This window comes from Podarcis muralis, chromosome 16, assembly GCF_964188315.1.
Source record: "Podarcis muralis chromosome 16, rPodMur119.hap1.1, whole genome shotgun sequence".
NCBI classification, from domain to species: domain Eukaryota; kingdom Metazoa; phylum Chordata; class Lepidosauria; order Squamata; family Lacertidae; genus Podarcis; species Podarcis muralis.
This window is the reverse complement of record NC_135670.1, coordinates 14717128-14743951: the sequence shown is the minus strand read 5'-3', so window position 1 is coordinate 14743951 and position 26824 is coordinate 14717128. Positions and strand designations below refer to the sequence as shown.

General features: G+C 43.3%; 2 protein-coding genes across 3 annotated transcripts in view; both read left to right on the top strand.

Annotated features, from left to right (window-relative positions):
- Positions 1 to 9381: 9381 nt before the first annotated feature.
- LOC114586968 (solute carrier family 22 member 20-like) lies at positions 9382 to 13721 on the top strand. Its single transcript, XM_077920665.1, has 6 exons — positions 9382 to 9805; positions 10183 to 10313; positions 10503 to 10657; positions 11413 to 11581; positions 12829 to 12999; positions 13460 to 13721. The coding sequence occupies exons 1-6, from the start codon at positions 9395 to 9397 to the stop codon at positions 13719 to 13721; spliced, it is 1299 nt and encodes a 432-aa protein (XP_077776791.1). The 5' UTR covers positions 9382 to 9394.
- Positions 13722 to 18976: 5255 nt separating this feature from the next.
- The window catches only part of POLA2 (DNA polymerase alpha 2, accessory subunit), a 30820-nt gene continuing 22972 nt past the window's right edge, over positions 18977 to 26824 (top strand). Inside the window, exons 1-7 of one of the 2 annotated variants that reach the window (XM_028709584.2) lie at positions 18977 to 19173; positions 20150 to 20274; positions 21086 to 21171; positions 21698 to 21755; positions 23008 to 23114; positions 24897 to 25090; positions 25797 to 25885. In XM_028709584.2, the coding sequence (XP_028565417.2) occupies positions 19077 to 19173; positions 20150 to 20274; positions 21086 to 21171; positions 21698 to 21755; positions 23008 to 23114; positions 24897 to 25090; positions 25797 to 25885 (756 nt within the window). In that variant the 5' untranslated portion in view covers positions 18977 to 19076. The remainder of the gene's footprint in view (positions 19174 to 20149; positions 20275 to 21085; positions 21172 to 21697; positions 21756 to 23007; positions 23115 to 24896; positions 25091 to 25796; positions 25886 to 26824) is intronic. The other variant, XM_028709583.2, reaches the window with a different exon arrangement.

The following is a 26824-nucleotide window of genomic DNA, read 5'->3' as shown; positions in this document are numbered from 1 at the left end:
TGTTAAAAAGTGTGGCACTTACTGCAACAACTTCATACTGAGTACCGGCACCTATTTTTTCTAGAAAGAAAGCACTGCCCATGAGCATACCCTCCAACATTTCTCTAATAAAAATAGGGACATGTTATTTAATAAACATAAACTTTATTATTTATACCTTGCCCATCTGACTGGGTTGCCCCAGCCATTCTGGGTGGCTTCCAACATATATAAAAACATAATAAAACATTTTTTTTTTTTTTAATAATGTTTATTGAGATTTTTCAACGTTAAAAACACACTTCACAACCAGTCAAAAAAAGAAACACAATATCACAATCACACCAAAACACACTGAACAATAAACAGCAGAAAAAGAAAGAAAGAAAAAAAAAAAACACACCAAAAAAACATAAGAACAAACAAGGACATTTACATACAACATTTAACAATCAACAGCTGCTTCCTTCCCTCCTGGTTTCGGGTTTTAACTTTTTCTCTTTTTGTTTAACCACTGGTGTTAGTCTTTAGTTTTCGCGTCAGAAGTGATATGTCAATCCTGCTATAGTTGGTAGGTTCTTAAAGTTACTTTCCAGATAAACCGAAAATTTGTTCCAATCCTCATTTAACTTTGCGTTTTTTTGATTTCTAATTTTTTGAGTCATCTTTGCCAATTCAATGAAGCCATATAGTTTTGTTTGCCAATCTCTTACTGTTGGCAAGTTTGCATTTTTCCAGTTTTGAGCAATTAACATTCTGGCCGCTGCTGTTGAATATTGAAATAAAATTTTATCTTTATCCTGTATTTCTTTCCCGACCATCCCTAGCAGGAAGGCCTCTGGTTTTTTGGGGAATGTGTATCTAAGTATTTTTTTCAGTTCCTCATATATCTGATTCCAAAATTTTTTCGTTTCCTCACATGTCCACCACATATGTATGAAATTACCTTCTTTTGTTTTGCATCTCCAGCAATCTCTATTACCGGTCTTATACATCCTGCTTAATTTTTCTGGTGTTAAATACCATCTATATATCATTTTCTCTAAATTCTCTCTGACTGCCGCGCTTGCTGTAAATTTTATTCCAACATTCCACAGCTTTGACCATTCCTCATATTCAATGTTATGCCCCAGGTCTTTCTCCCACTTAACCATGACTTCTTTGGTTTTTTCATCTTTTGTATCCCATTCTAATAATATGTTATACATTTTGGATAATAACTTGGATTTACTTTCAATTATTTCTATCTGGAATTTGGATTTTTTTTCGTTCATTCCTAGCTTTTTGTCTTCCGTCCATAATGCATTGATCTGATGGTACTGTAACCAGCTCTTCAAGTTCTCCTTCAACTCCTCGTATGGTCTTAATTTCCAACTGTCTTGAGCTCTTGTCAATAGATCTTCATATGTCAGTTTTCGTTCTTCCGAGTCAGTCTTCTTGATTGATAGGATATCTGTTGGGGACAGCCACCAAGGTGTTTTCCTCTCCAGCAACTTTTTATTTTTTTCCCAGACTTCACATAGTGGGCCTTTGATAATGTGGTTCGTGAATCCTTTATGTGCTTTCCCTTTGTTTAACCAGAGGTAGGCATGCCATCCGAACCTGTTGTCTGCCCCTTCCAGGTCCAATAGATCAGCATTCTCCAGGGTTATCCAATCTTTGACCCAGCACAGGCAGGCTGCTTCGTAATACAGTTGTAGATTGGGGACTGCTAGCCCACCCCTTTCTTTTCTGTCTGTAAGCAGTTTGAATCTTATCCTAGGCCTTCTGCCCTGCCATATGAACCTCGAGAGGGTTTTCTGCCAGTCTTTAAATGTTTTGGATCCTCTAATGACCGGAATGTTTTGAAATAAGAACAGCATCTTAGGTAATATGTTCATTTTTATTGATTCCATCCTACCCAGCCACGAGAGCTTGACTCTATTCCAGACGTCCAAATCTTTTTTAACTTTATTCCATGTTGCCGAGTAATTGTCTTCAATTAGATTTATATTTTTCGATGTGAGCCAAATTCCTAAGTATTTTACTTTTTTAACTACTTTAATTCCATATTGCCTCTCAATCTTCTCCTTCTCTTCAATATCCACGTTTTTTGTCAGCATTTTTGTTTTGGATTTGTTTAGTTTGAAGCCTGACAGTTTGCCATATTCCTCTAATGTCTCTAGCGCTTTAGCGATACTTCCTTGTGGTTCTCCCAGGGACAGTATCAGGTCATCCGCATAGGCTTTTAACTTATATTCTTTTGGACCTATTTTAATCCCTTGGATCTCTGGCTTTGCTCTAATCTTATTCGCCAGGATTTCCAGAGCCATTATGAATAGAAGCGGGGAGAGAGGGCAGCCCTGTCTCGTTCCTTTCTCTATTTTAAACGTGTTTGTAAGATTATTATTTATGACCAGTTTTGCAGATTGGTTTGAATATATCGCCTGTATTCCTTTCAGGAATTCGCCCTCAATCCCTGCCTTTTCTATAGCGTTCAATAGGAATGCCCAGGAGACGTTATCAAACGCCTTTTCTGCGTCTATAAAGATCAGAGCTGCCGGTACTTCATTTTTAATCTCCAGATACTCTATTATGTTAATAACGTGTCTCACGTTATCTTTTAGGAATCTGTTGGGTAGAAATCCCGCTTGATCTTTATGAATAAGGTTTGTTAAACACTTTTTCAATCTGGTTGCCATAATATCTGCATAGATTTTATAATCGTTATTTAGCAGGGATATTGGTCTGTAATTCTTGATGTTCAGTCTATCTGTATCTGGTTTTGGGATTAATGTTATAAAGGCTTCTCTCCAAGACTCTGGTATTTTTCCTCCTCTTAGAATGTTATTCATGGTGTCGCACAGCGTGGTTGACAGTTGATTCCCCAAAACTTTGTAATATTTAGCCGATAGTCCATCCGGCCCTGGCGCTTTCCCCAGTTTCATTTTTTTTATCGCACACTGGATCTCCTCTATGTTTATGGGTCTATTTAATTGGAGTTTTTCTTCATCTGTGATGGTCTTCCCTTTACAGTTCTTTAAATAACATTCTATATGGGTTAGTTCTTCTTCACCTTTCTTGTATAATTGCTCATAGAAGTTTAAAAAATTTTTTTGTATTCTTTTTGGGTCCACTATCAGTTCTTCTCCTTCTCTTATCTTGTTTATCACGCTCTGTTTTTGTTTCTCCCTTAGTTGCCATGCTAGAAATTTTCCGGTCTTATTCGCTGACTCAAAATATCTTTGCCTCATCAACTTAATCTTCCATTCAATCTCTTGATTCGTTAACATGGAGTATTGTGTTTGTAATAACTTTAGTGTTTGTAGGCTTTCTTCGTCTTTCGGATTTTTTATTAATTTTTTCTCATTCTCCCTTAGCTGTTTGAGAATTTCTTCCTTCTTTTGTTGTCTTACTTTTTTCTTGTAGTTGTTTTGCTGAATGAAGAGGCCTCTTAGGACCGCTTTGCTAGCGTCCCATACCATTTCTATACTTGTTCCTCTGTTAGTATTGATGTCAAAATATTCCTTTAGAGTGGCTTTAGCTTTCTCGCTGATCTCATCGTCATCTAATAAATATTCATTCAGTCTCCATCTAAAGCCTCCCTGGGTCACCCCTTTTATTTCAAGTGTTAATGAGTTGTGGTCAGAAAAAGTTCTCGGGTGTATATCACATTTAATGGTTCTTAAAGAGAGTGCCTTTGAGGTCCATATTTGATCTATTCTGCCCCAACTTTTATGTACCTCAGAGAAGAAGGTAAACTGTTTTTCTGTTGGGTGTTTGTATCTCCATATATCTATTAGATCCATGTTTTCTTCCAAATCTAGGAAAGATTTCGGTAATTTCCCTTGTTTGTGTTTTTTCTTTTCCGTTTGTCTGTCCATTTCTAATGTCGGGACCGCATTAAAGTCTCCCAATAATACCGTTTTGTTATTATCAAGGTCTAATAGCATTTGTTCTAATTTTTTAAAGAATTCTGACCTGTTTGAGTTGGGGGCATAGATGTTTACTACGTTAATCTTTTCCCCCTGGAAGTTGATTTGAACCCCCAGTATCCTACCATCTTCGTCCTTACATATCAGTTTGGGTTCCCACTTTTCGTTGACATATGTTACTACCCCTTTTTTCTTCTCTTCCGTGGAGTTTATGAACTCTGTTCCTAGGTTTTTATTTACTAATACATGTTTGTGTTTTCTGGCTACATGAGTCTCCTGCATACAAATTACATCCAGTTTTTTCTTTTTTAACACATTTACAATTTTATTTCTTTTAGTTTTTTCATTCATGCCATTTACATTCCATGTTAAAATTTTTAGATTCATTATCACTTTTTATTACTATTTAGTCAGTAATCTACGTTTCGTCTAGCTTAGATTCGGGTGAGTTTGTCTTCTGTTTCTTCCTCTTCCTCTCCCTCCTCCTCCTCCTCCTCTTCACCTTCCTCCTCTTCCCCTCCTCCCCCTCCTCCCCCCCTCCCCTCCGCCTCCACACCTTCTCTCCTCTCTCTCTCCACACCTCTCCCTCCGCTTCTCTCTACTGTCTCTCCGAAATCCTTCTCGTATCTACGTAAAAATTTGCTGATTTCCTGACTTTCTGTAATCTTGAACCTCTTCCCCTTATAAAAGAAAGAGATTCCCTCGGGGAATTCCCACCTATGCTTTATGCCGTTCTTTTTTAGCGTATTGGCTAGTTGTTTGTAGCCTTCTCTCTTGCGGAGGAGTCTAATTGGAATTTCTTTGAAGATGATAATTGGTTTCCCATCAATTACCAATCTTCTCTGGTAGCTTTCTCTCAAAATTATGTTCCTCATTTCTATTGATTTAAAGATCACTAGACAGTCTCCTGGAATCTTTTTCATTCTGTTTTGTTTGATTTTTATTTTGATTCTGAAAGCGTTCTCTATCGTTTGTTCGACTTCCTCCTCTGTCAACGCTAACCATATCGCCAGTTCTTTGACCATTTTTCCTTTAATATCTTCTTCCCTTTCCTCTCCTACTCCTCTGAATTTTAAGTTTAACTGTTTTTGTTTCATTTCCATCATAGCTAAGTTGTCTAGTACTTGGTCTTGACTTTTATTCAGCTCCTCCAAGTTCTCTTTAAATTTCTCGGCCTCTCTTCTCTGGTCTTTCATCTCTCTTTGCAGCCTCTTGTTTGAGTCTTCTACGGTTTTTGTTCGGATTGTTAGGTCTTTTATTTTGTTAGATATTTCCCCTACTATTTCCTCCATTTTTTTATCAAAGGAATCTTGCATCTCTCCTAGCTTTTTTTCCATGTGTGTTTCGTTTTGTCTAAACTCCTCTTTTATTTTTAGCCATAGTGCATCCAAATCTCTTATTTCCTCTTGCTTTGAAGTTTTCCTATCTGTTGGTGTTCCTACTACCTTCCTCCCGTCCTTTCCCATCATCCTCCCTCTCCTCCTCCTTCCCTCCCCTATCTTTAGCGTCAAGCACACCTAGAGTTCTTGTATCTCTCCCCTGTAGGGGCTCACAGTCTTATAACCTTTTTCTTTTCACCAAGAAAGTTGCTGTTACTGATTCTCCCTTTATGGGTTCTGTTTTTTTTTTTTTATCAGCCAATCTCTCAGCAACTTCCGGAGAAGGAAATGAAAGCTGAAATAGAGTGTCTCAGAAAAGGGAAGAAAGAGGAACTGGGGGGGGTAGAGAACAAAAGAGGGGTGAAAGGAGAAGAAGAGAGAAGATGGGGGCCACAAAAAAAGAAGAAAGGAGAGGAGAAAAGAAAAGGGGAAAGAATAAATATGGGGGTAGATTAGAGGAGGGGTTGTACTGATATGGAAGAGTCAGTGATGAGAGGGAGTCGATGTGTAGTGGGCACAGAAAGTCTTCCTTTTAGGTAATTTCCAATTAAAGTCTGTCTTGGTTTCTTCCAGCCACTTGCTTGGCTTAATCCATATTTGCACGTTATAGGCATTAACCAATGTCACGACTCTTCTCCCTGCTCTCTTTCTGTAAAACTTTCTGTAAAAACCACCGGGGCTGGGAGGGGAAAGGGAGAAAAGGGGACGTGAGGAGGGAGAGGCGAGGGAGGGGCTTTAAAGGCCAAAAAAAAAAAAAAAAAAAGAAAAAGAAAAAAGGCAGCAGTCAGGACAGGGGAGGGGCAGCAGTGGAGATAGGGAAACGTATGTTACGCTTGAGGTTTAACGTTCCGGAGGTTTTATCAAAAGGTAGTATACAAAGTAGATATTTCTGTCTCTGTCCCTCCTGGACTTATGTTCCTTGAAGGAGTCAATATCAGAGCAGATCCAACAAAAGATCACCGTGGAGCACAGAAGAGGAATCTGCCGTAGCACACAAAGGAAAAAAAAAAAGAGGGGGGAAAAAGGTGGGGGGGGGAAACTCCGCTTCCGTGTAGTGGTTTAAGGCGGGTTCCGGCCAGGGGCCTCGCCGTCTAAATCTCTGTGAGGCTTTCCCCTCCCGATGTCTGCAAAATGTCGATGGCGGAGAGTCGGGGGCGACAAACCACAGGGGCCTCAAGGCTCCGGGCGGTGGGTCGAGAGCGGAGGGGAATCTCCGCTTTCGTCTAGAGGCTCAGAGGTTTAAAGCAGATCCCAGAAAATATCGCCGTGGAGGTTTAAAACAGGTTCCGACCAGGGATCTCACAATCCAGATCTCTATGAAGCCCTCTTCTCCCGTCGTCAGCGAAATGCCGATGGCGGAGGATCGATGGCGGCAGGATCACTGGAGCGTCAAGGCTCCAATACTTTCACGAGGTAGCGAGATGGGAGGGGGGGTGCTGGATCGGGCTGGATCGGGCTCAAACCTTGCCCTTTACTGCTCCTTGGGGCTTATGAGAGGAGGTTTATCTCGTTATTATTTCGTTATTGTAACCTCCTCTTTTTCCTAGGCGCGAGTTAAAATGTCTTCCCTCGTTCCTGACTACCTCCTCCTTTCCTCCTTCTCAGTGTTTCCCTTAAGCCCCTCTCCGAAGTCTTTCTCTAGCCGCTCATGCAAAGCAAAGTCTTTAAAGTTTCCTCCTGTTTAGATACTTTTTTTTTTTTTTTTTTGTTACTTTTGCCCCGACAAACTCCCGTCGGGGACTTTCCCTTCCACGGTTTTTACAGCAGGAAAGTACTGGTTTCTTTGTATCACTCTTCCGACTGAGGTCTCAGCGCCATCTTAAACCCCGTCAAACCAGATGGACTCCGTAACTCAATCTGTAACCATCTTTCGCTCCCTTGGGTTTGTTTCTCATTTTTTTAGTACAACGTTGTTCATTTCACCCCAAGGTTAGCCTCTCTTAAATTAACGGAGGTCTGTCGCCTCTCTCAGTGGGAGCTTAGAGGCATTGCTGAACAGGGTCCGCAGAGCTTACCAAGTGCGCCTCTCGGTCCCGTCGCTCCTGGAACAAATCCACTTAGCTTCGGGCCACTCCGGCGCTGCTGGTCACGCTTCCCTCAAGGGGACCCCCCTTGAGGTTTTGGGGGGCGCAGTGCCTTTGCGTATCCCCCAGAAACCCCGTTTAGCTCGGAGAAGTCGGAGAGCAACTCCTCCGCGCTCCCATACTGCAGGCGATCCAAACCGGAAGTCCAAAACATAATAAAACATTTTAACTACTTTAAAAAAAACTTTCTTGTACAGGGCCACCTTCAGATGGTTCTAAAGGTTGTATAGTTACATCACTCCATATCCTCCAACATTTCTCCAATGAAAATAGGGACGTCCTAAGGAAAAGCGGGACATTTCTGATTTGATCCCAGAATGTCCTGCTTTTCCTTAGGATGCCCCTATTTTCACTGAAGAAATATTGGAGGGTATGGAGTTATCCAACCCCCTTAGCCGTCTGAAGGCAATCCTGTATAGGGAAGTTTTTTTTAATGTTTAATGTTCAGTTATGTTTTTCTATATGTTGGAAGCTGCCCAGAGTGCTGGAGTGACCCCGTAAGATGTGTGGGGTATGAATAGTAAAATTATCATAATGGAATGGGATGTCCCTATTTTCATCAGAGAAATGTTGGAGGGGATGTAGAAGAATCTGTGTAATTAATATGTTTCTGCCCCCATGGGTGCTTTCCCTTGCATACACTGCATTGGCCCTTTGATTGTAATCGATTCTTATTGTCAGCCAAAACACCAAGTAATTGTATTTTTAATTAGTGGTTTCTTTTCCAATAACAACCATGGAAATAAAGCTTTCCCACGGTAGCCAAACACCTGCACCTTACATAATCCCTTGCTCTTTTTAGGAGCCTGTGAAAAGAGCAGAGGCCCAGGAGAAATTAAAGAGTAGCTGTGTGGATGTTTGTGTGTGTAGACGTGTGTGTGTGTGTGTGTGTGTGTGTGTGTGTATAGATGCGTATATAGTCAGTCAAGACTCAATAAACAGATTCAGGCCTCTTTTGCAATTTGGGATGCTGCAATTTCTTCAAGCTCCCTCAAAATCTGTTACATGTTAGGGCATCACAGGGATGAATTAAAGGATTCCTGCAATCCAGAAAGCCTGTCTCATCTTTGCCCATGCAGAGATTTGGAACCTGTTCTGTGCCTGGTAAGTCTCCCCCCCCCCCAGTTGCCCCCTATACCAGCACTGCTTTTACCTGCCCAGAAGGGAATTTTTGATCATATTGTGCACTGATTAATTCCCCTGGATCTGAAAGCTTTTCTCCTTGTTCTGCGGCAAAAATCCACTGTTACTTGCTGAATCGGATCTTATCAGATGTACGGAAAATCCAAAGAGATATTTTGCTTAGCAAGCTTCTGATTCAGTGGGTAAGATCCGATTTTCCAAAGGCACAGCCATGGAACAACAAGAGGAGCTCTCATACACCTGGGGAATTTATTGGTATGAAATCCCATCAAAATACAGGGCAAGGAAAAGTGTGAATGAGCCCTTAGTTCATGCAATTAAAGTGGATAAACTTTTTTAATAAACAACAATTTGGGGGGTAGTTAGGAAACTGATGGGAAAATACACTAAAAAGTGTGGAATTCAGAGAAAAACATATAACTTCTGCACAAACAGAACCTCCTTGCAATCAAATCAGAACAAAAACTCGATAAAGACAGGATCTTATTGGACTTTAACACAAGCTTTGTGCAGGCACATCTGGATGAATGTGCAAGAAATACTAATTGGAGGGGACACTAAAATGCCCACTAGAAGTTGCAGGTTGTTTTCCTCTGTCTGAAAAAACAAGTGGAAGTTGTTGGGTTATTCAGCGTTTAGATTTCTGACTTAGATTTGGGGGGGAAATAATACGTTGTGTTTTTTAAATATTGAGATTATTGTTTCGTTTCAGATTCAGTTACAAGGCTTTAGTGTTCAAAGCTGCTTGGAAAGTTCAAAACGGCTAACTGCTCTTCTTGGGTAAGCTTCGATTCCAAAGGGCTTTCCCATAAGTTGGCCTACGTGGAGAGAAATCCAGAAAAGTAGATAACCTCACCTGTTCTATCCAATTGCACAGTGATCCTCAACTTTTGTCATGGCATTCAATGATGTCTTGGAGTCTATCGGAGGAGTTGGCCGCTTCCAGATCTCGCAAATCACCTTCTTGCTGATCTCTGTATGCCTTATTGGTTGCCACAACTTCCTGCAGAACTTCACTGCCGCTGTTCCAGACCACCACTGCAAGCCTTTGCTGCCCACCAACCAGACCTTGCCCTCTAGCTACACCCAAAGCACAGCAGAAGGAGTCTTGCTGAAGGCACCTGTCCCCATAGACCAGAATTGGAAGCCGGAGAAGTGTCTCCAGTTTGCCATGAGTTGGCGGCGCCTATTGAGCCCAAATGCGACTGTGGAGGTTGGGGACTCTGCCACACAGGTGCACACCGAACTCTGCACAGGTGGATGGGTCTATGATGTGAGTGTGTTCGAGTCTACCATTGTGACGGAGGTGAGCTTTCTTCATCATCAACAAGAAATGAAAGACGGGAAGGCAGTTTTAAAACACAGAGTGGCAGGGATATAAATTAAACATTCCAATAACAAATGAAGTAACTCGTTTGGGGTTGTTTGGCTTAGATTTAATTTTTAAAAGATAATATACAGTATTTATCATATTAAGATCATGTCTAACTGGGGAAGAATTAGTATTAGACCCTGCAGTAGTACCTTTTGGCTATTTACGGTAAATCCTGCCATTTTACAATAAGATCTGAAAAGGACCTCTTGTTTCTAATGTGTTTGTTATGTTCGCATTCTGCTTTTCCTCAAAGGGGCTCAAGGCAATGGAGACAAAATTGACTCAGTTCTCCTCTTTCTCCCTTCCAGTGGAATTTGGTGTGTGACCTACAGAACCTGAGAGATGTAGCCCAGTCACTCTACATGGCTGGTGTGCTGGTTGGGGCTGGGGTGTTTGGAGTCTTATCGGACAGGTGGGTGGTTGTTGTGATGAATGTTAGGTGAGTAGGGTTGCCAGACCTCCAGGTTTGTCCTGAAGTCTCCGGATGAGGGGATGGGGATTGTAGTCCAAAAACAGCTGGAGACCCAAGGAAGCTAAGACCCAGCTAGATCCTGTCCCCATAACTCACCACCAAGCAATATATTAATTAATGCATCCTACTTCTCCTTTTTTGGGGGTGGGGACTCAGGTTTGGCAGGCGCAAACCTCTGATCTGGTCATATCTGCAAATTGCCATCGCTGGCACCATCACAGCATTCCTGCCCAGCTTCAGCAGCTACTGCGCCTTCCGCTTCCTGGCTGGCATGACGTTTTCAGGAATCATGCTAAATTCTCTGTCCTTGAGTAAGTAGTTTGGTTTGCTCCAATTCAAATTTAAAGAGCAGATTTTGCAGCGAAAGCTCAGGACAAACAAACAAGGCTAAAGCCCAGGCCTGTGCAGGGGTAGAGAAAGTGGGGATGGTGGGGGCGGACCGCCCCGGGTGTCATCTCTGAGGGGGGGTGACATTGGGTGTGCTGACCACCCGTCACTCCCGCCTATCCCTAGCCATCGGGGGAAGGAGGGGGAGCTGTGGTGCGCTCCTGTGCTGCTGGAGGAGGCAGGCAGGCAGGGAGAGGATGGGAAGGAGGCAGGCGAGCAAACAAGTGAAGGGTGGAGGGAAGGAGAGAAGCAGAAGCTCCCTAAACTCTGGACACAAACCCTGGAATCCCAGAAAAAGTTCAACAACTCTTGACAATGATAATGGGTAGATCACAGGCAGTCTTTTTATACTGCGAGTAGATCGCAGGCTCTTGGGAGTCCAACTAGATTGCAATGTGGGTGGGTGGGTGGGTGACAAGAAATTTTCCACACCGGGTACCACCTGACCTTGCTACGCCACTAGGCCTATGCCTGGAATGAGTAGAGAAGTAGATAAGCCTCAGACAAGGCACTATAGATACGAATGTCCTTTCATCTTTATATCAGCAGTCAGCCTATGGTGCCTGGGGTTTTCTGCATGGAAGCCAAACGTTTGCATGTGACGTGTTGCCCATTAAAAAATGTTCATCCTGGTTTTTACTGCAAGTCCTTTTAACAGTTTCTCTTGCTTCTCTCCTAGTTCTGGAGTGGATGCCCAACAAGGGCCGGACAGTGGCAGGTGCCCTCTTAGGTTATTTTGTCACCTTTGGGCAGATCGTCTTGGCAGGAGTTGCATACAGAGTCAGAAACTGGCGCTGGCTCCAACTCTCCGTCTCGGCACCATTTTTCATCATTTTTGTCTGTTCATGGTAGGGGGTGATAGTGTCAAATACGACTGTGGTATGGCTTCGGTGTGTCTCTCTTTTCCGCTCATGTAGATGTGGCAGCCATTTTGTGTTAGGCCAAGACCCTATGGCCGCCATGTCTGATGTTCAGGCAGTGTGTGCTGTGCATTATGTAGACAAAATGGCACCATCCACACCGAGGAGGATGTGTCAACAGACTTGGTTGGCAGAAGAACGAAACAAAGAATACAGTGTGTATGTGTGTGTGTTGGGGACCAGTGGGAGGACCACCAAAACAGCCCAGCGAGGCCATGGAATGCAGAATGCATTTTGGAAGACGGGAAATAGATGTTCCACCTGGGAGATGGATGGAACAAAGTGGCTGGAAATGTGAACAACACTCCATTACACAAGCTTTTTTCTTTTTCTTTTAATCATCCCCCTTGTTAATAATATCTATCTATCTATCTATCTATCTATCTATCTATCTATCTATCTATCATCTATCTCTTCTCAGGAAACTTCCAGAATCACCACGCTGGCTCCTGCTTCATAACAAGGCACAGGTAGCAGTCCAGAATCTGAGGAAAGTTGCCGCAATAAACGGCAAAAGCAAGGAGGGAGAGAAAATTAATAAAGAGGTTAGCCATGACCAATGCTTTGGGTTTTTTGTAATAATAATAATTTCTATAATAGGAGATTAGCAAATATGATATAATAACGTAATAATATGTTCAGTTTTGCTTTTAGTATTTAAAGCCCTCGGTGCCACGAGTCCCATGAAGACTTTGTGGAGAGGCTGGTCAAATGAAGAAGAGTGGGGGCAGATTGGAGAGTTGCAGGGGTCCAACTCAGGGGAAGGTCCCAGCAACAGGTGCCTAGTATTTTTGCTTTTAGGCAGATGTTGAAAACATATCTTTTTCAGAGGGCTTTCCCTGAAGGGTGACTCAGACGTTTTATATAATCAGTGTAATTTGATGTAAAGTGGCAGCCTGCCATTGCCACAGAGGGTCACAAGCCAGAGCATTCTGGGAAATTAAAATGGAGGCCTGGCATTGAGGGAAGTTTTTAATGTTTGACATTTCATTGTTTTTATATTTTGCTGGAAGCTGCCCAGAGTGTCTGGGGAAACCCAGCTGGATGGGCAGGATATTATTGTTGTTTTTGTTGTTGTAATATTATTATTAGGCTAGGACAGAAGGTGACAGGTATCTTGGGGTTCAACTTGAGACCACCAAAGCCTCAATCCACACTCTTTCTTCTGGATTAAGGCCCCTGCCCAGGCCTGCCAAATTCCTTCCACTCATTTCACCCCCTCCTGCACAGGTATTGCATTCCTACATGCAGATGGAAGCTGGAAGTCTGAAATCCCGGCGGACTGTCTTTGACCTGTTTCGCAGTCCAGTCTTGCGGAGGGTCACCTGCTGCCTCATGGTTGTCTGGTGAGTGCAAGAGGACCTCTGTTGTTTTTATCTGAAGAGGGAAACGGTAACTGAATGCTTTGAGCCTGTTCTGAGAACACAGAAGTATGATGGCAACTCAAGAACATATGAGGTGGTTTATGCGTTAAATACTACTAATTATAGTAATTTTGTATTGTGTCTATTGTATTGTAATAAGCAGGCAGAGGCTGTGGAGTTGTCGTTTTTTCAAGGGCCGCATTTAGAACATCTTAGGTGCTTTGTAAGTGCTGAGTTGTAGCAGCAGCATCAATGATCACTCATTAGTAGCAGTAGTAATAATAATAATAGTTTGTGCATAATATGCAATGCCGACACCCAGCCAGATGGGTAGGATATAAATAATATAAATATTATTAATAATAATAATTATTAGTTATACATCATTGCAGAAATCCAGCCTTTAAATTTGCAACTCAAGCTTGCTTCCCACTCTACCTAGGTTTTCCAGTTCCTTTTCTTATTACGGCTTGGCGATGGACGTGCAAAAATTTGGCCTGAACATCTTTGTGGTGCAGGTGTTGTTTGGAGCAATCGACCTTCCTGTTGTGCTGCTGTCCACCCTTGCCATGGTCTTCATCGGGCGCCGCCTTACCATGGCCGGCTTCCTATCCCTCGCTGGGCTCCTGGTGTTCGTCAACATGTTTGTGCCAGATGGCAAGTTGCTTTATGGGTTTTTGACCTGCATCTGCTTGGGTCACTGATGCTCCATGCGATGAGTTTTCATCAAAACACCAAAAAGAGTCTGGCTGCTGGATCAGGCCAGTGGCTTATCAAAGCCAACCTCCTGTTCTCACTGTAGCCAACCAGATGCCTAAGGGAAGCCCCAAAGTAGCACAACCTCACCGAGAGCCAGTGTGGTGTGGTTAAGAGCAGTGGACTCGTAATCTGGTGAACCAGGTTCAATTCCCCGCTCCTCCACATGCAGCTGCTGGGTGACCTTGGGCTGGTCACACTTCTCTGAAGTCTCTCAGCCTCACTCACCTCACAGAGTGTTTGTTGTGGGGGAGGAAGGGAAAGAAGATTGTTAGCCGCTTTGAGACTCCTTAGGGTAGTGATAAAGTGGGATATCAAATCCAAACTCTTCTTCTCCTCTTCTACATGTGATCCACAGTGAGTGGCATTCTGATGCACACAGCCTCCAGTGCTGGAAGTAAAACACAGCCGTGGCTAGTAGCCACCGATAGCCTCCAGGAATTTGTCTAATCTGTTTCCGCATGAATATTGTGCTCAGTCCATCCTATCAACCTGTGAGCTGTACTGCTGTCACCCTTGGTATCAGCCATGCAGTGTTGCGGCTTGAGCAGGGGCCACCAACCCAGTTCCATGAGGCACACATGCGCCTGTTGAGCTATTCCTTGGTCCCATAGGGTCCCTGCCCCTGCTGAAATTAGGCTTGAAAGACACTTCCATGGTAGCCTATAAAACAGGTTGCAGTGTGTGCTTGTTTGTGGGTGTGTGGGTGTGCCTGTGGTGCCCACAGTAGTCTCTCAGGGTGGCAAATATGCCCACAGACTCCCAGGGTGCACCGCGGCTGAAGGGGGAACCAAACTCTCTTCAGTCCTAGACCACCGCTCTCGCTCACTGTGTGACCTCAGGCTACACACCCTCAATCTAACCTACCCCACATGGTTATTGTGAAGTTAAAATGGGCGGGGGGGGGGGTCTTGAATTGAATTCCTTGGAGGAAAGACAGCATATACTGTAGTAAGATAGGAAGATTCTTCAGACTGAGCCCAGGCCATTGGTCCATCTAGCTCAGGGTTACAGAAACATTTTCAGACTTAGGAACACAGTCCCTTCTGAGCATCCTCTTGTGGAGCTACATACTAGTGATGGACAGGGCCAGAGCCCAAAGTGTTTGGAGCAGTCAGTGAGAATTTTGCCCTTGTACAGTAGGTTTGCTAGTTTCTTCAACCACACACATCCCTCTCCATCCAGGAAAATAAGAAGCATTATTAGAGCCCAAGGTAAGGCAAAGGGAGGTGGTTGTGTGTCCTTCCAATGCTAGTTTTACTCAGAGCAGACCTACTGAAATGAATGCTGCTAAGGTAGTCAGGTTCACTAACTTTAGTGGGTCTGCTCTGAATAGGACTAGCCCAATGAATTTTAATAGCTTTATAGTTTGTTGTAAAGGAGCAATATGTGATTTACACTGGTGGGGGGGAGTATTATTTTTCTGTTTTCTTTTGTGTGAGTACATGAGGGGTGTGTGTATGTAACTGCCTGTTCAATAGGTAAAAAAGACAGTTTGTTGTATTTATATTGTGACGGTCTATGGCTGTAAAAAACAAGGTTTCGTTCATTCTATATATTTCTCCTTCCTGCAGAACTGCAAACGTTGCGTACAGTGCAGGCAGCACTAGGGAAAGGGTGCCTCGCCAGTTCCTTTATTGGTGCATATCTGTATTCTGGGGAGCTCTACCCGACAGAGATCAGGTGAGCAGCTAGTATCATCTAAACCAGGGTTTCCCAAACTTGGGTCTCCAGCTGTTTTTGGACTACAACTCCCATCACCTGCAGCTAGCAGAACCAGTGGTTAGGGATGATTTCTGCCAGATAAATGGCCACAGGGTTCAAGCAGCTGGTGTTTAGAGTCTTATAGACACCAGTGTTTCTTCTTGCCAGGCAAACAGGCATGGGATTTGTGTCCATGCAAGCCCGTCTCGGAGCCATGGTTGCGCCCCTGGTCTACGTGCTCAGGGATTCCTTTCCTGTCCTGCCACCAATTATATTTGGAGCTGCTCCCCTCCTCGCGGGGGTCTCTGCCTGCTTCCTGATGGAGACGAGACATTTACCCCTCCTGGAAACTATTGCAGAGATGGAACGCAGGTAAGTTTTCTTTCCCATCCCTGATAGGAGTTGAAAAACGATTAGGATGAGACTCTGACCCAAAGAGTATTTTCATGCCATTTAGCATGTATGGAGGAGGGGGAGACCATTTTCAGTCTGAGCACCACATTCTTCTATGTTCAACCTATTGGGGGGGGGGGGCACCTGTCAGCGGTTGGCAAGGCCAAAGGCAAAAGTGAGCAGAGCAATGGATGCAAATTTCACCTTTATACAGTAGGGTGGTTTCAGTAACCTGCTGTTGCGGTGAAGGACAGATAATTAATTAATAGAACACTGTCCATAAAATGAAAATTATCATGGCGCTAATCAATATTCTGGTGTTTGTGTTCATTTAGGTCTAGAAATGTACCCTCGATGGAAACAGTAGAAGAAATTTGCCTCCAGCAAGTAGAGAGATCTCTTTTCAAAGAATCCGTTTAGCACAGCAATAGCGCTCTCTCTCTCTGTGTGTGTGAGAAAGAATCCCTTGACAAACCACACATTTCTGGAAAAAGTGATTCAAGAACTGGAAAAGGGTAGCATTAAAACCAAGCATCTTCCTTTGAGAGAAGACTGGAGAAACAGGAGGCTGATACTTAGTTCAGGGATCGCCAACTTTTTTAGAAATGTGGGCACATTTAAATTTTTGAGCGAAAGCTTGGGACCACCCCCTCTGGTGGGATATAAATGTAATGATGATGATGGGAAAGTCTGGTGTAAGATTCAGTTCATACAAAATTAAATGACTTCTTTTTACTCCACTTAATTTGTGGAATTCACTTGTTCATTGAAATGTTCTTTAGCTGGGAGCTTCCCCCGTGTGAGACTCAATAACTTTTTTGTTTGTAAGCGCAGACATCAAATTAGATTTAAAAACCTGCAGAAAGGTTATATGACCCGCATTATTTATTGATTTGTTTGGGGTGGAAGCTATGCAGCTTTAGCCCAAACTTTTTAGTGCATCTCCCTCAACACTTTCCTAACCAACAAAAAGTGTGTGATGTGTTTTTAAGTGGAATTGTTGTACCCAAACACTTTAAGAAGAAACGCTGTGTCAATAATAAAGCCCTGTGGTGCCATGCAGGTCAGTCTTTGGGAAAGAGGTCCACGGTCCCCATAACAGACTGAGCAGGAGGGCTCCAAAAAGGAGAGTGGGTATGAAATGACCGGCAGAATCCGAGATTTGGATGAAGAATCAGTTGAGGGGGATTGGAAAAAATTTAAAGACTATTTGCAAAAATATTATAAGTTGTATGAATCTTAAGATAGTGCATGTTATTGGAAATGTTATGCTTTAGCAAATATGATTAAGCAAATGGTAAAATAAGTCACAAATGAGAAAAGAAGATAAGTAAACCAAACATATTATGTTTATTTTAAAGGTATCAAAATTGAGATACAACATATTGAATACGGAGACATAATAATTGAAAGTTGTAACAAGGTTTGAAATAAGGTAACAAATTGCTGATATTGTTATTACAAAGAACGCAGATTTGGAAGGTGTGGGGAAGTCCAATGGGGATTTACGGAAAGTGGAATGTTTATATATCTATAACTTTATTAAGGTTTTTTCTTTTTCTTTTGTTAAAAAAAATATATCAAAAAAAGTGTTTCTTGTATTTGGTTTCTTCTGTACTATTTGGAATGTACAAAACTATGAAAAGAAACGCAATAAAAAATATTTTTTTTTTAAAAAAAGGAGAGTGGGTAATTCACCTCACTCAGAAGTAAATGAAATAATGCACATTACCATCTAAATAGCACGCTCCGCAGTCTAGAAGTCCATTAAGGACAGGATTCTTAAGTACCCACCTGCATCACTGCTGCTATTGATTTTTTTAAAAAATCCTTATCTTTATTACATTTTAAAACCACTTAAAAAGAGAAAGAAAAAAATGTATTGCTGCTGTCAAAGTATTATACACTTCAAAGAAACAAACTGACACAACATAAGATTGCCAGTGATAAAAGTACTAAAGAAAGAAAAAATAAGTAAATGAAACCAAACCATGCATTTCCCCCCTAAAACCCTAAAGCCAATAAATCAAGACCTCTGCATATCCAAAACATATCTATCAAGCAGGTAAGTTTGTAGGTACTAGGACCCTCGTATCTACAGAACCGCCTCTCCTGGTATGCTCCGCGGAGGACCTTAAGGTCCCTAAATAACAACACTTTGGAAGTCCCGAGTCCCAAGGAGGTTAGATTGGCATCAACCAGGGCCAGGGCCTTTTCAGCTCTGGCCCCAGCCTGGTGGAACGCCCTACCGCAGGAGATCAGGGCCCTGTGGGATTTGACATCTTTCCGCAAGGCCTGCAAGACGGAGCTGTTACGACTGGCCTTTGGACTGGACTCAGTCTAACCCCCCCCCCCTTTTTTTTTGATGGAACCCCTTATATGGGATTTTGTATATAAATTTTCCCTCGGCTCCCCTTATGGTTTTGATCTATGGGCTACCACTAAAACGAGGCTGTATTTTAAGCTGTATTCTGATTTATATTTCAATCAACTGTTTCGTTTTTTAATGTTTTTACTGTATTCATATTCGGTGTTAGCCATCCTGAGCCTGGTCTTAGCCGGGGAGGGTAGGGTATAAATTTTTATTATTATTAATTATTATTATTATTATTATTATTATTATTATTATTAGTCTCCAATGTGAGAATAATCCCACCGTACTATATTGCAGGGTTGTTGTGGACCACTCTCACAGCCTCAGCCCATCAGCCACTATTCATTAATTAAGTCAAAATACAGCATTAAAGACAGAGAAGGCTTTACCATCTCAAATTAATGATGACCTGTTATTTAATTTGGCGGGGAATAAAAATACTTGCGTTTATAAAGAACAGGAGCTCTGTTTATTCTGGCGCAGAAGGGGCGGGGCGAGGCGAGGGAGGGAATTCCACGGCGCAGGCCAATCAAAAGCAGCCGCCTTTTTTTCACTCCGCAAAGCGTCGAAGGGTATCCCGGCGTTCTTAGCCACTCTAGGAGTTTCAAGCAACAGCAGCAGCAACGACGCATCTCTATGCTCCTCTGCAACCTCCTCCCATTCATGTAGAACTGGCACGCGCCCAATCAGGAGTTGAAGCTCCGCCCCCTCCCGCTCTTTCCTGCTCCTTTCCATCTTCTTGCAGGCGAGGAAGGTGGCGCCGTAAATAACCGAATAGCTGCGCGCTTCCCGCCTGCCCCGCCAAGAAAAGTGGCGGGAAAGGAGGTCTGCGATGGCGGCGCTGGTGGTTGAGGACGTCTTGGCTGAGCTCAGGCTCTTCGGGCTGGACTTGGAGGAGGGTGAAGACGGGGCTGCCCTTACCGACAAATGTGAGCCGCATATAGAATGGCGAAGGCGATAAATGGGGGGTATTTACTAGGAAGGGCGCTAGTTCTCATTGAGGAGCTTTTTATTCGGAGGGGGCGTAATTTGGGATAAGCAGCTATGTGGGGAAGAGCGGTGGGCTTGGGGGGATTTTGGGGGGATGGAAGAAGCGTGGAGAGAAAGTGGGGAAAGAAGATATGGGGAAAAGAGGGAGGCGGATTCAGAAAGATGGGCAGTTTTAAAAATGAGACTTGCCTGGATCGGGCCAGAAGATCCGTCTAGCCGAGGATCCTATTTTCAGGAGTGAGCAGCTGTAGATTCCTCTGGGAAGGCAGGACCTGAAAGAAACGGTTGTTCCCTGTACCTGGTCTTCAAAGGTAGACTGTCCCTGAATGTGGAGGCTCAGTGTGACTCTCGTAGCTGCTGTCTGCAGGAGAAAGTGGCTGTGAGCTTTGCCTGTTTGAAATGCTGCCCCTTAATAAATTGTTTTTGGCTGGCTTTAATATCGTTGTAACCCAGCCCTGGGGCCTTATGGTGAAGGGTTGCCTTCCTGAATCAGACGAGGGGATTTAGGGTTGAACTGTTAGTCTTACATTCAAACAAATCCAGGAAATTATTTTCATTGTAATACTTGTAACTATTTTTTTGACATTTCAATGGAATACAATGTACAATACTTCAGTTATTTAGATTTTAAGAAAAACAACAAAGGTGCTAAAAGTTATAAATATATTTTTAAACTTTGATTTTAGATTTCACTAGTATGGTTTCAATTTCCCATTTTGGACTGGATTGTGTGTATTCTGTTCACTGATTACATGAGACAATTTCAAAAACTGGAAAGTTTTCTGCAGAAAAATCTAATGGTGGAAATTTTTCATCGCACTTCTCTGAGGTGGATCTCGCTGTCTGTTAGAGGGATGTCCTTGAGGAACTGATAAACTACCACTGTTTAATAACTCCTCTCTTTCTCTCTTGTAGTGGTGGAACTTTGCACGTTGTACAGGTTGAAAGAAAACGAGATTGCAAATGAAATAATTGCTTTTGCTGTAACGAAGCAATTCAGTAAGCTTACGGCAGAGTCCCTGCACATCTTTGAACATGAAGTAAGTGAGTTTTTGGAAGGCATTGCGGTAGATAGATGTTTTGATTTGCCTATTTGAGGTAGATCCACTATAAAGGCAGCTCTGCTATGGTGCATTCAGTGCATAGAACGTTATATGGAGCATAGGCAGCAGCCCCTACTCTCTGGAACTCCCTGCCTATTGATGTTAGGCAGTCTCCTGGGCTGTACTGTTTTTGGCACTGGCTAAAAACTTTTAGAACGCCATCTTGCATGCAATTTAACCGTGTACAGTGGTACCTTGGGTTACATATGCTTCAGGTTACATACGCTTCAGGTTACAGACTCCGCTAACCCAGAAATAATACCTCAGGTTAATAACTTTGCTTCAGGATGAGAACAGAAATTGTGCTCCGGCGGCGTGGCAGCAGCAGGAGGCCCCATTAGCTAAAGCGGTGTTTCAGGTTAAGAACAGTTTCAGGTTAAGAACGGATCTCCAGAACGAATTAAGTACTTAACCCGAGGTACCACTGTATGTTCATTTTAAAACAGCAGATTTTACTTTTTGATACATTTCATATCAATTTGTTTTTAATGTTTCATGTTATGACTGTTTTGCTAGAGAGAACAGAAGGGAGGGCGTCATCCAATGAAATGTGGGCATGTTTAATGGGACTTGCAGGAGGAGCAAGCAGTCTTTTCTTCATTGCTGATATTTACGGGGGCCATAGCAGGTACTGATGCACATAGCAGTTCCCATGTCTGCCCTGTTGGTGCCGGCTAAGCCAAAAGTGTTGTGATGATGGGAGGTGTTGGCTTCCCTGGGGTTTCGACTGCTCGTGCTCTTCTTTCAGGTGCTGCACAAGCGATCCACGAAACCGCAGAAGAGGAAGGAGAGCCATTACCCTAGAATCAGAGATGTCAACAGCATCCAAGAACTGTATCCTCCCAAGCAGCTGAGCGTGACTCAAATGGAGAGGCCCTTTTGAACATGGCAGCAAACCGCCCTAGTGGTAAAACTAAATCAAATGCAAGCTTTATCTCTCTGTACCCCACTGTTGTCTTCTAATGTTTGGGTGAGAGGAAAAAATCTAATTTTAAAAATGGGGTGAATTGGAGCAATTTTCCCTTTTTGTGGTGGCTGCTATTATGGGGTTTAGCCCTTGACTGATTTCCGTGCTCTGCCTTGAAATAGGCACACTAATACTGAAGAGGAGAAGGCATCTAAACACGTGCAAAGTGCATTTGCTTCACCAGCGTAACCTATGTTCCACACCCATGTAGTCTTCTCCACCTTGTGCAATAGCACCCTATGGGTCGTGGACCACATCTGCCATCATGCTTTGCCATTGGGTCTTTCTGGGTGGGACCGATGGGGATCGGACAACCAGTGAGCGACGATGGCTCTTGTGTAATTTTAGCTCATGCATTTTCTGTGTGCGTTTGGCTCCCTTGACTCTTCTTAGTCTCGATGTAGAGGAGGAGGAAGAAAACCTTCTAGATACCTACACGTCGCCATCAAAAGTAAGTATGTGGAAGGGAGGAAATTTTGAAGAACATGTATAGGAACGAGCTCACAACGCATCTTGCACATGTTGGCTGATGCAGGAACATTGCAACTTAGAAAGCTGTGTGCACCTGTGACCTTCTGCATTCAAAGACGGTGCCTTGCCTCTGTGCTATCTTTAAATCACATCAGACTATTTATCTATCTAGTCCAATGTTTATCCTCTGTGGCTTGTGGCAACTCTCTAAGCTGTCAGGCAGAGACCTGCTTTTGTGCTGGGGCAATTTTTGTATGGTATATTTGTATTTGCATTTTATATTGATTTGTATCAATAAGAGCACTACTGGGGCAAGGCAAGGGCACATCTAGAAATCCAGCACCCAGGGCTGTATCCAACTAATTTCTACTTAGAGTAGACCCAATGAAATTAATGGGCTCAAGTTAGTTGTGCTCATTAATTTCATTGGGTGTCCTCTGAGTAGAGCTAACATGGGGTGCAAACTTCTCACAGTGGCCAACTGGATATCTATAGCAAGCAGGACCTGAGTGCAACAGCACCAACAATTGGTAGCAAAAGACATGCTGCCTCTGACTGTGGAAGGAGAACTTGGATTAGCTATTGTGACTAGTAGCCACTGATTAGCTGCATAGAATCACAAAATTGCAGAGTTGGAAGGGATCAACTTCGGCAGTGCAGGAATCTTCTGCCCAATGTGGGGCTTGAACCCATGACCCAGAGATTAAGAGTCTCATGCTCTATCAACCTGAGCTATACCGACTCAATAATTTGTCTACCCCTCTTTTGGCCCTTGCTGCCTTTCGCTGGAGCAAATTTCCTAGTTTGTGTGCTGTGCAAAGGACTTCCGTTGTGTGTCCTGAATTTTCTTCACCTGGGACTGGGAGGCACCTCTGTCTGAGACCCTGGAGAGCCACTGCCAATCAGAGCAGAAAACAGCTGTCCAGATGTTTTTAGTTTAGTCTTTCTTTTTCAAAAAAAGGCAAGGAAGGTGAGAAAACACAAACGATATACAGTGTAGAGCCAGTTTTTCTCCCTCTCACATATAACACTAGAACCCAGTGATGCTGGATGATGGGAGGTTCAGGACAGAAAGCAGGTAGGCTTGTGAATTATCCCCCACCAAAAACACTGCAGAGCTTCTGCCAGCCAGTGTAGACAGTACTAGGCTACATGGACCAATGTTCTAACTCCTGTGCTTCCAACAAGGCTCTCTGTGAGGCTGAGCTGCTCTACCCTTTACTGTCTTGCAGGGATCTCAGAAGCGGGTGATAACCACACCGGAAAACCCGCGTTCCAAGCGGACTCTCTCCAACTGCAGTCCCCGCCTGGCCTTCTCCCCCAGCAGCTTCTCGCCCAGGTATGCCTTGACGCAGCCCGTAAATGTGTGGCCCACCTCTTTCTTTGATTAGCCAGCGTTGCTTCTCCGAAGGACTCAGAACCTGCCTCTTGTTCAGAGATGTCAAAGTGTCCTTAAAGAAGAGAGCCCATTCCGGCTGCTGCACAAATGCATTGCAGCTGAAAATGGACCCATTTCTGGTGGAATTTTGAGGTGCAGCAAACCAAGTCTTGGTACAGTGGCTTAGTAACTGCTGTTTCACTTTGCCGGTTGACCGTGAAGCATGTCTAGCTGTGGTGGCGCTGATCCTTCGGTTGATTTGCCACATGCTGAACTTGCCGGGGGTCCTCTTGGGTGAATTGGGATTTTTTGTTTTTGTTTTAGATGCTGGATTTATTACAGGGAAAGGCCTTGCCTAGAAAAAGAATCTGTGTTTTCTAAACTAGCTTTTAGTATTGCGTGTGAATAAGAGGGAAATCCTAACCCTAATCCTAGCTGCAGCCCTAAAACTAACCCTAGCAGCATATCTGCACCACAGGCATAAAACTGGTTTAAGATCCCATATCTCTGCTGCAGAAATCACTGGGAAATGTCACTGGGTGGAGGCTTAATGTGTGTAGGGGGCTGGGTGCATGCGTGGGAGCCACACCCCAATATCTCCTCTGTACTGGTTGCACCTTGACTTTCATGCCGAAAACATTTAAAAGTTGGAGTGGCTGTGTCTAGCGTTCAGGGGGAGTTGGTTTGCGCACTTCCAGTCACATTTAGATTAGGCTGGGCACCTGAACAGTGCTTCTCTTAAATGAAGATAAAACCTGCTAACTTTAAAGTCTCTTGATTTCAATAGGACCACTCTGAGCCTGACTTAATTTGCCGCAACCTTATTGCTTATTACTCCTCAGCTCATTTCAGAGAGCATGCCCCAAGCCATGGTTCAGAGCTTCCAACAACAGACTGAGGAAACAACGGTTCTGGGCTTGTTGTCTTCTTTTTTGTGTGTTCTTTGCCACCTGCTTTAATGCTTCAGGCGTTGCGGCCTTCAGAGACAGAACAGTGGTTTGTCACTTCAGATGTGATACTAAGTTCTAGTTGGCACAAACTCAAACCATAGCTCCTGGTCTTGGCCGATCACAAACCACGGTGCATCTATTTAGACACTTAAACACGGTGCAAGCTGCTGTTAAAGACAGATTTCCCCTTCTACTTTTTGTTCCATTCCTTTTCTGCAGTAACCTACCAGAGGAAAAAAATGCCTCACATCTCATACCCCTACTAAGGTTTTTGTTGATTACTCAGGGGGGTGCGGGTGGCGCTGTGGGTTAAACCACAGAGCCTAGCACTTGCCAATCAGAAGGTCGGTGGTTCGAATCCCTGCAACGGGGTGAGCTCCCATTGCTCAGTCCCTGCTCCTGCCAACCTAGCAGTTTGAAAGCACATCAAAGTGCAAGTAAATAAATAGGTACCGCTCCAGCGGGAAGGTAAACGGCATTTCCATGCGCTGCTCTGGTTCACCAGAAGCAGCTTCGTCATGCTGGCCACATGACCCAGAAGCTGTACGCCACCTCCCTCAGCCAGTAAAGTGAGATGAGTGCCACAACCCCAGAGTCGGCCATGACTGGACCTAATGGTCAGGGGTCCCTTTACCTTTTACCAGATTAAAGACCCAGTTGCAACTGGATAAAACTATTTAACACTGGGCAATACTTGTAAAATATTGATGTTGAAATCAAGGAAGTGACCAGGTTTTCCTGAATTTTTAAATATTGTTTCTCTTCTTCCCCTTGCTTGCCTGTCCTCCTCAAGGGCTACCCCTTCACAGAAGTATGGTTCTCGAAGCAACCGCGGAGAGGTGGTCACCTCCTTCGGCTCTGTGCAGGGAACCTCCTGGAGGGGAAATGGCGGCTTGGCCACCTCTGTGAACCTCTTCCATTCCCCCCAAGATTCCCTCACCAAGCCCTACAAATTCATGTTCCAGGAACTTGTGGATAACCGTGAAGGTAATTTTTAGAAAACCCTCTTATCTGTTTCTACTTGTATATGGAAAATCTACTGGACATGATCCAGCTAGTGCAGAATGTGATTGCTGGTGCACTCACAGGTACTTGCAGAACTCCTGGTTTTTTTAAGGATCTGCGCTAACTGCCTGCATGTCACCAGGCCAGCTTAAGGTGTAGTCTGGAACTATACTTGATGATCTAATAATGTTTACTTGGACTTTGTTATTTTAATTCATGTGAAGCTACTCATTCTGCATGCCTACTTTACAGTTTTCATCTTTTAATTTTTTTAAAAAATTGAGTTTTGTGCAAATACAAACAAGACTCAACATAACAAACAAATCTACAGAAAACAAAGAAACAGCAAAAAACAAAAATAAGAGGAAATAAACAAAAAAGAGGAAATAAAAATAAAAAGAAAGGAAAAATAAAAGCATGAACAAAAATGAAGTGAAATTAACTACACAATACTATCCCAAAACATCTATTCTCAAACAAAATACTTCCCCTTTTGGAATAGATCTCTTTTGTTATTCTATTTATTTTCGTTTTCATCTTTTAATTTTTGCGTGTTGTTACAATTGTTCTCTCTGTTTTATATAAAATATAAAATGAAATAGTAATAAAAACATTGCAATAATAATAATAATTAATACAAATATCCATCTTTATCTGCCTCTTTCCCTCCCTCTAAAAATGAAATAAGTGCTTTCCTGCAAGATGGAAGACCTTGGTGCGGCACTGAAGGAACACTACAAAATAGAAGAATTTTCTTCTTTGATCATCCCTGTGCAGGTAACCCCTGTGCTAATATCTTCTGAGTGCTAGAGCTTAATTATTTACACAGATGAGTATATCTAAAGCTATCCAGTGGGGTTTGTGAGCATTCTGCACATGCTCAGAGAAACAGTTGCTTTAAACTAGCAGTGGAGAATCTCAGGTTTCCAAGCCTCCATGTCACTGCCAGGCCTCTCCATTTGGCCAGCGAGGCCATTTCTGCCAAGCCCATGCCCTTAGCACTCTACATTTGATGTCTGTTGTGGGGCAGGTAAAGACGTGGCTGGGCTGAACATGAGTTTGTGAACACCGTGGCTTCCCTAATCGCTGGGCTCTTCCAAGCCCCACTCAGTGGTTTGCAAAAGTGCCATCAGTTAGCTTATCGTTACCATGCTGGTCCTGTTTGGGGAGGAAAGGATTGCAATCCTTCCAATTTGTGAACCAGATCAGACTTTAATGGGTTATATCAAACTAATTTCTCCTTAATGTAGGCCAGGGGCCAGCAAACTTTCCGCAGGGGGCCTGTCCACTGTCCCTCAGACCTTGTGGGGGGCCGGACTATATTTTGAAATAAATAAATAAAAATGAATGAATTCCTATGCCCTACAAATAGCCCAGAGATGCATTTTAAATAAAAGCACGCAATCTACTCATGTAAAAACATCAGGCAAGTCCCACAAATAACCCAGAGATGCATTTTAAATAAAAGGACACATTCTACTCATGTAAAAGCACACTGATTCCTGGACCGTCCGCGGGCCGGATTTAGAAGGCAATTGGGCCGTATCCGGCCCCCAGGCCTTAGTTTGCCAATGCATGATGGTAGGCCCATGAAGTTACCCCACTTTCCCCCTCTCCATTCACAACAGCCCTATAGTGTCGGCTAGATCTGATGGACTCTAAGGCAACCGCTTGGTAGCATGGAGATATGCTGTGCTCAGGATTTTAGTGCTTTAA